The following is an 11,649-nucleotide window of genomic DNA, read 5'->3' as shown; positions in this document are numbered from 1 at the left end:
AATGCAGGCGTGGGACCTATTTTACTGTAGAACACCATGTATTATTTCTAGTTCATATAATGCAGATAATATTATCTACAGATTCGATATTTTAATTTTAAGGCAATACCAAACAGTCTGCTTCAAGCTTACATAGACTATAAGTTAAATTGGTGTACAAATATGAATATAATGCAGAGGATACATTTCTGGATATTAAATTATTTACCCTGATGCTAAAAATAACAATACTTTACAGGACTACGTAAAATAAATTATTGTATGCGTATTTATGCGTGGGAATCAAGAAGTATAGCATACAAATAATGAAACTGTAATAAATTAAGTGTTAATTTTACGTTTTCAAAAGCTATGTTTATTATTGATATTGAAGCAAAACACTAAGGTAGAAAGTTTACACTAATGGTAATTCAAAAACTAATATCGTGTTAAGAACTAAAGAGAATGAAACAGTAGTTTTTATTTACTGTAATTCATGTAAAATATATCTAGAATTTGGTCATTTTGCGTTCATATGAAAAATAGTTCCCTAAAGAAGGAGTTAACCATTGCTTTTATATTAGAATATCAAACGTTTGAATATCTGTTCATATTAAATGCAGATGTTAATAAATTCGCAGTGGGTGCAATGCTATTTAGGAATACAAGTTTAGCATTATGCGTTGCTCTGAAAGGAGTCATGTAAATTCTGGTGCAATATTCTAAAGACCATATGATGAGAAACACAAACACTGTGAAGCCAAAAAAGCAGGAGATAGTTACGATGAACAACCAAAATTACAACTCAGTATATTCCAATAGGTGGCATATATAAATGATGATGACGAATTAATGCAATCTAACATTAAATGCAAGTTGCTTAGTTATCGAAAATAACTCGCCAAGCGATAAAGCCCATTAAAACAATATATATAAATACATTTTTTAATTTAATTTGTCTGTTCGTTTGTTTTACAATAATGTTACTTTGGGATATCTGCTGTGTCCACCGCGGGGTATGGAATTAAGCATTTTGGTGTTGTATGGCTGTAGATTTATCACTGTCCCACCAGGGAACTTTTAATAATATGCCAGTAAATGATTCCTGAGTTGTTACCTACGGGAAACTTACACCCCAGAATAATGACAAAATAGTATATAAAGTAAAGTAGAATATTCCATGATTTTTTTTAGTTTTCATATACTATTGTACTTATTTTAATCAGAGAGAAAATATTGTTTTACATAGTAACGGCCCGGTGGTTAAGGCACTCGGCTTGTAATCCAAGGATCACGGGTTCAAATCCCCGTCACACCAAACATGCTTATCCTTCCAGCCGTGGGAGCGTTATAAAGCAACGGTCAATCCCACTATTCGTTAGGAAAAGAGTAGCCCGAGAGTTAGCGGTGGGTGGTGATGATAGCTGCCTTCCCTCTAGTCTTACACTGCTAAATTAGGAACAGCTAGCGCAGATAACCATACTGTAACTTTGCGCGAATTTCAAAAACAAACAAACAAAACATACAAAGTAACATTACTATTAATTTTATTATTTTAATAATTTAAACATTTACTAAAGTTTTGCCCCCTGGCTTCTGAGCTTAGTACAGCAACTTAATGATTCTTAACATCTGATGGGGACTACCAAGCTATTGTGTAACATTAAACATAAAAAAACAGATAAATAACAAAATATATCAGAATTTAGGGTACAGATATCTATAAAATTAGTATTTAATCTCCTAATTTAATTTGCAAAATATTTAAAGTTGGTATAAATCGTGGAATTTAATATATATATAATGAATTTTTTAAAAGATCCCGGATTCAATTTAACAGTCACGTGACCCAAGGTGCGGCCACCTTTCTTCTATGCTGTCGTGTCGTCGGCTGATATTTGCCTAAAACCTTTTAACTTACACAAAAAGGTAAGAAAGACGAATAAAGATGCATTGATACTTTATCTTGAGTTTACTGTACAAAGCAGCTCGCATTTAGTTTACATGTATTCAGTCACTGTTTGATTATTAAGGCACAAAAAATAGAGAATTGAGTTTATGTGTATGACGTGAAACGGAGGATCAAATTACTAAACTGAAGTCTGATTCTGAACTGCGAGACGATGTAGTTCGACCAAGTCTGAAGTGTAGTTTTCTTTACTGACCACCATTTATGATTACTATACTGTCTTTATTTATTTTTGTAAATACATTAATTTATTTTATTGCAAACGAGTCATTAATTATTTTTGCTTTTTAGTATTATTTGTTTTATTTATGGAGTTCAAAATATGTTAAATAAGAGTAAGAAATAAAAGTATCGTGTATCATTAAGTTACCGTGTGACATATGCTACACAGTTCCTAGCGATTAGGATTGTATATAACGATGTTAAGCCTGTAGTGAGTTAGTTATATAGTTTTCTTACTTGAGCTGCATTTTTTGTTACAAGTAGTAGGTATAATTAGGTAATGAGAAGTATTATTAGTTCATGCAGAACCACTTTCCTATATTAGTGAAGAATGTGACAAAACTATTTTTGAATTACAAGATATACATAATCACTGTGACTTGTTGAGAAGAGAATGTTTATTTTAACTGTACAATGTTTTTACACACAAGTAAGGTCAAACGTAAAAACTGATTATATTTTGATGGGAAAAATTACCTTTATGTTAGTATGGCACACTTGTCTGTAAATGTGTAATTATTGAGGTTTGATGTACTGCAATTTTAGTGTAAACCACCATTAGATTACTTCTAATTGTTTTTGTTTTCAGTCGTTATGCAGCCCTTGCCAATTTCGTGAATTTATTTTGACAATCTTGTGCAAACTGTAGCATTGAATTTATCATATTTATTTTGTAAAAACTGTTAAGATTTTTTTGGGGAATGTTTTTTTACTTGCCTTTAAACACATGAATTGTCTGACAACAATGAGTGCAACCTTTACATTGTAATTCAACTAAGCCTATTTCTTTGAGTGATTCTCAATGTATCTTGCCAGAAAAATATCACAAACAAATAATAACCTCAGTGCAGTTAAAGAGCATTGCTTCATAGTTATTATTTTCGCTAAAGTACTTAATGTAAATCAGAAGCATTATTCTTAGGTAATACAACACATGGTTTACTGAATGCATGTAGAAAGTACAAGTCTAAAGGCTGTGAAAGACAAAACATGAAAAAAAGATTAAAGGTAAATATAAGCACTTACTTTATTACACACATACAAATATATATAATAATGTTTATACACATTGAGACAGGTTTCATTAGCCTATAATTAAAACTGAACCTAATGAATTAGGAATCATTTAATCATTTCAAGTCATTTAAACTATCCCTTTTAAACATTACTGTTACTTAAAACAATTATATATGCAAAAAACTGTTCAAATTATTCATTATCTTGTATATATTGTGTATAATTATTGTCAGAATGTGCTGATGCATTATAACTATTATGAACACAAAAGTTGGATTAACTAAACTGGTCATTGTTCTTGGCACAGTGCCAGTGGCAGATATGTTAGTGTATGTCCATGTTTCAGTGCTAAGAAGGAATGTGACATGTTCAATGCAGAATTGTTTTCCAGTTCATTTTAATTGCAACTTAAAATTTTTAAATTTCTATAACTACTTTCATATAAAAAAGGGTATTTTTTGTTATAAATGATAATAGTTCTAGAAATCAAATAATATGAAAAATTTAAGCACAATGTCTTTAGTTGAATTTTCACAGACACCTTCCATCTGCAAAAGCACTAACTAAAGAAGCCAACTCAAATTTACTTCATTCACATGTGTTGTATGATATAAGTCTAAGTAACAAATAGCATGGATCAATTAGCAAACCATTTCATATGTTAATTTAAAATAACTTTGTTAAAAACAGATTTATTTTTATAATTTTTTTTCTTAATCATACAATTATTTCTTTAATACTAAAGAAAAGTCATTTTCAGGCTAAACATGACTTATGGGTAAGAAGAGGTTGTTTGGTCATCCAAGGATATCCCTGACACCTACCCATTTGAAAAAAGTTAAACTTTACCTTAATCTTTACTTTTCAGGAAATTATTGATTCTTTTTCAAAATTATTTTTAAAGTGCTGAACTTTACTACTGCTGATGGCAACTTGTTACATAAACTAGTCTGTCTGTTAATAAAATAAAGCTGTTTGACTTGAAGAATAGCCTATTGTCTTCAGTATTTAGTGCAAGGAAATCAGTAATCTTTATTCTGTTGATTTTCCAGATAGTTTTGTAAACTTCAATTAGATTACTTTTCACAAGAGAAAATAAGTTAATGTATCTTCATTATTCTATAATCCTTATAATCTTGAATTTGTTGTAATACCACTCCTGGTAAATTTTTTCAATAAGTTATCCGTCCATGTGTGGTATTCTGAGTTAGGCTTAACTAGTATCCAATAAGTCTGATGAACTTTAGTGTTGGACAAAAGGCCTCATCAACAATGGATGTGGTAGAAACAGCATGGTTGACATATTGTTATATAATCATTACTTTCACTCTTAAGTGATTAGAATAAAGAATTGGATCATCATTTTCAACTTATCACCCCATCTATAAATACACTCAAATTCTAATGGCTTTGGTGGTACTAGCAACAGAGCACTGCTTTGGTAACTTGATTGTCTTATCCACCAAAAAGGCAAAATATTTTATTCAGTGTATAACATTTATTAAATGTGCAAATCAAGTTATAATAAATCCAAGTTCCTTGTCTTACTCATATTAATTCCAATGAGAGAAAGCTACCTGTTTTGGTCAAACTAAAAATCAACCTCTCTCTATTAACATTGTTTTTAACCATAATTGCAATAATACTCATGAGGCTCACTTAGTTTAGAAGATTTAGGTTAGCCCTAGATATCTATATTAAGCTAACAGTACAAAACAATCTCTCTAATGAAAATAAAGTTAGATATATCAAATATTCAAACTGGTACTGTTAACCCTATATGTTTGATAGAGTCAAATTATGCATGTTCTGAAATTTTCCAGTCTGATATTCAAAGTGTAATTAGAAAACTCTATTTTAAGTGTGTGTCAGTAAAATTATTTATTTACATCACATGTACTTGTCTGATAGACAAGTTTATTATCAGTAGTAAAAGCTTATTATATTGTACAGGAATCATTGGATTGATTATATTTAGCAGTTAAAGTTTTTGTGTGTTGAGTGAAGCCATCCTAGCAGTAACAATTAAAAAATTGGGTAAATTATAGTGGTTTTGGTATATTCTAGTTTCTGATATATTTTTGTTTTAAATACGTATTTGAAAACCAAATGAATTAGTTTTGAACAATAAACAGTGAAAAGAGTAGTGCAAATGGGCCTCAACACCTAAACTACGTACTAAAATGTTTACTTTTTTTTTTTTACTTGTTTAATATATTTTAAAGATCAAAACTTTTTAGGCTGGAGAACTTGAGCTTGTGGGCTCAAACTATCCATAAATTACTTGGTTTATTTGCTTTATCTGTGTGTGTGTGTGTGTGTGTGTGTGGAAAATAGAAAATGGTTCTCACTGTGATCTATTGATTTTCTGATGTAATAAACAGTTTCCCTGAACAAAGTCTGGAAGTAAAACAAAATTAAAATAAAACAGTTGTGAGAAGGTTAACAGTTGAATTTTTAAAGGTAAAACATTGTCTCTTAAGAGGTGATGCATTCATAAAAGAAAATATTAATAATTTTGTTTCATATTTTTTTATTGTAGATGAATATTTTACTGTTCATGCTAGGGTAGGGAAAATAAAATTTAAATTTTTACCAAGATGGTTGTGTAGGTTATACAAATGAAAATGAAAACTAAGATGGATATACTTTTTATTATTTTATTACAAGTTGCAGCTTTTAAAGTAAGGAAAATTATCTTTAGAGCAGGTGCAATAATATTCTTGTACCTGTTATAAAGAATAACTTTTACTGTAAAATCTCTAATGTCTAATAACATAATATGTAATCTGTAGGTAAACTCAAAACAAAATTATCTTTATTCTTGAGATGAAAATGACCTATAACTCTGCTTGACTTGGTAGAGGCTTTAGAAATTTTGTTTGTTTTTTTTCCAACAGGTGTGTAATGTTTACTAAAAGTTTGCCAAATTTAATGAAGATAGCCTTGGTAAATTTAGAGTTATGTGTAGTTTAACACTTTCAAGATGGGTCAAATTAACCCATTTTGAACATGAAGTTAATGAAAGTAGCAATAGTGAAATAATAGAGTAAACCCATACTTAAAAAGCATGCAAGCATTATTTGTCAGATTTAAGTCAATTAATAATGTCATATAGTACTATATGTAAAATTTATATAGGCAGTATTAACTAAAAGTAAGCTTTAAAAGTGATAAAGGTAAAATAAAAGATGGACAGTACAATAAAGCTACTTATTATTGCCACAAACAATTTGCAAAATAAAGTATAGATATGAAAATTTTTAAAGAGTCATGGTATTCTGTGAAACTTCCAAACACTTAATCAGTAGAAAAATATTGTTGAATTTCTTATAGAACTGAATGAAATTCATGTTTAAGTGCAATAGATTGTAGGAAAAACTTGGAAAGATGAGAGTTAGCTTTGTTAAGTGAAGGTCATAAAGCCTATCTACTATAGTTTATAGGTAAGTTTTAAAATTGTGTTAGCTAGATATATGGATATATAGAATTATATTTACCTTAGATTTTTTTTTTAAATGTGGTCAGGAGTCTTGTTGAGCTCAGCCTTTGCTACTTTATTTTTATATGGGTGTCTTTACTGTCCAGTCAAACACTGATCACCAATCCAAACTAAGTTAACTCTTCTTTATACCTATTAACTATAATTTTGTTTTTGCTGTCATTTGTGAAATAAAAGTGAATGTGACAACATTTGTAGTCATAAATTTGTAAATAGAAGCATCAAAGTCTGAACTTATTCATTTAAAATTAATATCAGTTGAAATAAAATTTCACATAGTTCTTTGAGCTAAATTAACTTAATAGACTTTGATTCAATGAGTGTTTAAACTACAAGTTTAGCTCTGTTACTTGTTAAATACTCAAACTGCTTGAAAGGGTAAATATGTGGAATATAATTATTAAGATTGCAATAAAAAGACAAACTAATATATACTATTTCGTAAAATGGATAGAAGTTATTAGTACTTTTGTACATCAACTAAACTAGTTAGGATTTATCAGAGATATTTGTAAAGGTAATATTTGAAGTAAACAGTTGTACAATTCTGTACCTAAATAGTTGTTATAATGCTAAAAGTAAAACCACATCAACTTGTAGACTACATTTTGGATTTAAAGGAAGTAAAAACTGTTTTCTAAACTAAGAAAATTTATATGCAGTGATGTTTATAAAGTGTTTAGTTTGTGATTTAAACATGGTTTTTAAGAAATTGTAGATGTTATTGTGTCTATAACACACACACACACACACACACACACACATTAAATTAAAGCTAAGTAAAAGGGAGTGCTTAGGCTTCAAACTTTTCAGAAACTGTTGAAAGGGTAGGTGTATATTCCTACTCACAGCAATAAATATGGTGATACTTAAAACATTTAAAAAGTTAAGTTAAAGATGGTATTACTGAATGGATTAATCAATTTATTATGAATCTAAAAGCAAATGTTCAAATGTAAAATGGTGAAAGAATATAACATTACAAATATGTTTAAGCCTTTAAGTAATCACCTTAATTAATAGCATGCATGCATGCACATTTAAGTAATTAATCACAATGAAGATGACCCAGCTCTGTTTATTTTGGTTATTCTGTTACATAAGTACTGTGTACTTATTGAAACTTATGTTTCAGTTTTAAAAACCGTTTACATTGGTGTGTTTTTTTTTCTCAAATAAAATTAGAGAGATAACTTAAAATTAATTTTGCTTCATCACCTTTTTTTTTTCATGACTACTCAGTTGAAACTAACTTGAACAATCTTTGCTCTTTTTTAAAGAAGGAAGTTAACTACAAACTGATAAATATGGTAGATTGCATGGCTTGTAATAGTGTCTTGGTAATTTGAACCCATAGATTTTATGGCATCTAAATTTTAAAAACATGGTATTATTTTTTTGCATTTCATTAAAATTTTCTGATAATCTCTACAAACCTGAATGCTGACATTTTTTATCATATAGGGTATTAGATAATTCTATCACTTGAATTTTTCTTTACATTTGAGTGTTTTATTTCTAGATGATTAGACTTTGGTGTAAAAATGCTAGGTAACTTTAAAAACTGCCTCATTTAAGATAGTTATAATTAAATCATAGAGAATTCAGTCAGACCATTTTATACATATATTGTATCTTTGAAACTCAAATGCCCCACCAAGTATCACTCACAAAAAAAAAAAATTTACTGACCTTCATCAAAAAAAGTCTAAAAATCCATGAAAGTGCTTTTTTTTTTGCAATTATCTTACAAAAATTGCACAATAAAATGGAAACTTAAACTATGAACCAAAATACTAATTGTAATGGCACCTTCTTGAATTAAGATGAATAATGCTTTCAATTGCTGGTTGGCATTTCTAAGCAAGTGTCTTTTTTCATGTTAGATATCTAAAGAGACAAGAAAAGTTAATTTTTGCATTTATTGTTTTTTCCAGGTTTTGCAGTGATGTAAATAAAACTTTTCAATTGTGAACTTGTACATTTGGAAAAGACTTTAAAATTGCTGTATCTAATTAAATACAGCATTAATAGTAGCGTAGCTGTGAAAAAAAATGGTTTGCTCAGAATGATCTTATTTTAACTGGCATATAATTACATTTTATGGGCACAAAATAATTGTATCTCATTACTGAAAGTTAATGAAGATGGTGTTAGTTGGATATAGCTGTAGAAAACATTTGTAGCAAAAATATGGCTAAACAGAACTTGTTATAAAAAAAAATCAGTTGCAAGTATGCTTGTTCTAAATTTGAAACAAAGTAATCTGCATAAATTACTTTTATTATTGATATTTATTGTAATTCATTAATTTTTGTTATAAAATGGACATGTGAATGTTGTGTGAACCAAATGCAGTTGATTGTATGGCCTAGTTTGGAGGTAGAGGTGTCTATAAATAGAGTGGCTTCTGTTTAGAACAGGAAATGAATAGTTTCCTATGTTCAGTTTTCTAGTCTTAATCTGAGCCATCTTGTTTAGAATTCTAGTTGTTGATCAAGTTATTAATGCTGTTGGACTTATTTTATCTTGTATATAATTTTTATTTAGCTGTGTTTTTTTTGTAGAAGGACAAAATGGCGAGGAACATTTTCTAGGCAAATATATGTGAATATAGAACAAAGTTTGAGGAAAGGAATATAATTTTAAATTATACATCTTGGAAATATGTTAATACATATATTTTCTTAACAGGAAAGCTGTAGTTCTGTTTTCAACTTTATTTCAAACAAGAAGTATACCAGTATTACTACTATTACAGTAAGTGTTTCACAAGTAATAAGATGAAAATATAATGTAGTCTAGTAATTATATTTTTGTGCTTATGTCTCCTTACCCTTAAAATACTAATTTGGTTTTTGTAGATCTTAACTACAGACGTGATCAGCATATTACATAATGTTGAAATCTTTTAAGTCTGCCTGCCACAACATTCCTTATAAAGTAATAAGAAACTTATAACTAACGTGATCATTGATTCACAAGCAATTTGGTACATATATTTTATATACTTTGGAAAGATATGTTTGAAAAAAAATTGTGCATTATGGACCCCATCAGTAATGGTAGGACTAATATTTCATACAATAATAACTATTTGTTATAAATAAAGATCCTCCAGGATTGAAGTATTACATTACTGCATCCCTGAAAAATTTCACCATTTTGGGAATTTCATTTTTGAGTTGGCTTTACTGATTGGGAATGCATGGGACATCTATATTCCTTTAGTTATGACCAATGAAAGTGAACTATTGGATGGATTAAGTAAAAACAGATTTCATGAGGTATTGCAACTTTACATGAGGGAATTGAATCTTCCTCTGAGCTTTTCCCTCAAGTAAATGTAATTTTATTTCATTATTCCCATTCTTGATGCTAGTCAGATGTTATTAAGTAATATGAAATTATTTCTGATAGTTTACAATATCTTTTTTAAGAAAGTTCTTTTTCTTTTTGTTTATCCCAAGACTATCAAGTTCAACAATGGCTGAAAGCGCTCTGAAGTTTGGACCTGAATGGTAGGTTACTTTTGCTGATGTTAGTGGATAGTTGTAAATAAATAAAATAGTTACTGTGCAATTTGTTTTACATAAGTGTAACACACAGTGCTGGTACAATCTAAATTATAAAAAAGCATCCCATTACCCTAGAAACCTGTTAACCTTGGTTTGCTTTCTTGTAACTTATAATAAAGAATAATGTGTTATTAATACTTAACTAAATAAAATCCAGTGTGCAAACATAAAATTGAGAACAGTTACAATTAATCTTTTGTATTTAGTTCATACCATAAGTAATTTTTCATGAAAATTGATTTGAATAATACTCTGATCACTGCTCTGTCTGTTGTATTGAAGCTAGCCTGATGAGTACTGATATTGAACAAAAGGCTTTGTCAGCACAGAATATGGCAAATATAGTGTTTTTAACATATAAATTTTAGAGTAATTTGAATTATTTCTTACTTCCTAAAATCTTTAGTGATATCTGTTTTTCATTCTACATATTTGTAATGTTGTGTGTTTATGTATCATGCTTAATTGTAGTATTTTCTTTATTTGCTTTCACTCATAAGTTCATAGAAGGAGAATGATGAAATTTTACAAAATGCAAGAAGGATGATCATAACTTCTGATCAAAGCAAACATGGACAAGAACTAAAAATAACTACAAAAATAATGTGATTAATTCTAAACAGTGGACTTACTAGGTGTACCAAAAAGAATTCATAAGAAAACTTGTAATGATTAGAAGACACTGATATATTGATAACAGTTGGCTGTAATCCCAGTAATATCACAAAAGTTTGGCAAACCTCTCGTTTTAAGTACATATACTAATCTTGTAGTACAAAATAATTTTTGTTTACTTCAGTTTTAACATTCATGTTAAACTTGTTTCATTAATAAGTAGTTGGCAATGGTATCTGAATTTTTGCATGATTTGTACAAAATTTAATCTTGAAAGAAATTCTCTTGATTTTTGATATTAAGTTTACAACAAAATATGCAATAATTGTCCTGTGAAACTGAAAAAAAACTAAGGTAAATCCCTCAAATGTTTTTAATACAAAAAAGGCACATTATCCTTGAATATTTTGTGTTGAAATATGAAGACTTGTGTTACAGATGTTTAGCTGAGCATTAGAATTATAAAGTTAATGATCTCAGATATTGGATTTTTATTATCTTTAACATTATTGTGTAAATAGATAAAAAGATATTTAGTAGAGTTGTTCAAAAATTATATAAATATATATTGTAATATATGTTTTCCATTTGTTGAAATATCAGTAGTGATTACAACAAAGTTATTAGTAGAATATGCTACATCATAAATTCTGAGAATCATTAATCAGTTACATTACTAATAAATTATCTTCATATCAGAGTGACATTCACAACTGGTTTACTTGTATATTTTGTATTTATTAATATAAGTAATACACCTTTTAAAA

The 11,649-nt window shown here is 28.6% G+C and overlaps 1 protein-coding gene across 7 annotated transcripts in view; it reads left to right on the top strand.

Annotated features, from left to right (window-relative positions):
* Positions 1-1,779: 1,779 nt before the first annotated feature.
* LOC143252647 (GRB10-interacting GYF protein 1-like) overlaps positions 1,780-11,649 on the top strand; it is a 33,204-nt gene continuing 23,334 nt past the window's right edge. For 2 of the 7 annotated variants that reach the window (XM_076505121.1, XM_076505162.1), the window contains exons 1-3: positions 1,780-1,908; positions 9,384-9,449; positions 10,160-10,210. In XM_076505121.1, coding sequence (XP_076361236.1) covers positions 10,176-10,210 — 35 coding nt within the window. In that variant the 5' untranslated portion in view covers positions 1,780-1,908; positions 9,384-9,449; positions 10,160-10,175. The other 5 variants (XM_076505127.1, XM_076505168.1, XM_076505136.1 and 2 more) reach the window with 4 other exon arrangements.

This window comes from Tachypleus tridentatus, chromosome 1 (genome assembly GCF_004210375.1).
Source record: "Tachypleus tridentatus isolate NWPU-2018 chromosome 1, ASM421037v1, whole genome shotgun sequence".
Lineage (NCBI taxonomy): Eukaryota > Metazoa > Arthropoda > Merostomata > Xiphosura > Limulidae > Tachypleus > Tachypleus tridentatus.
Note: the sequence above shows the minus strand (reverse complement) of the source record. Positions and strands in the feature narration are given on the sequence as shown.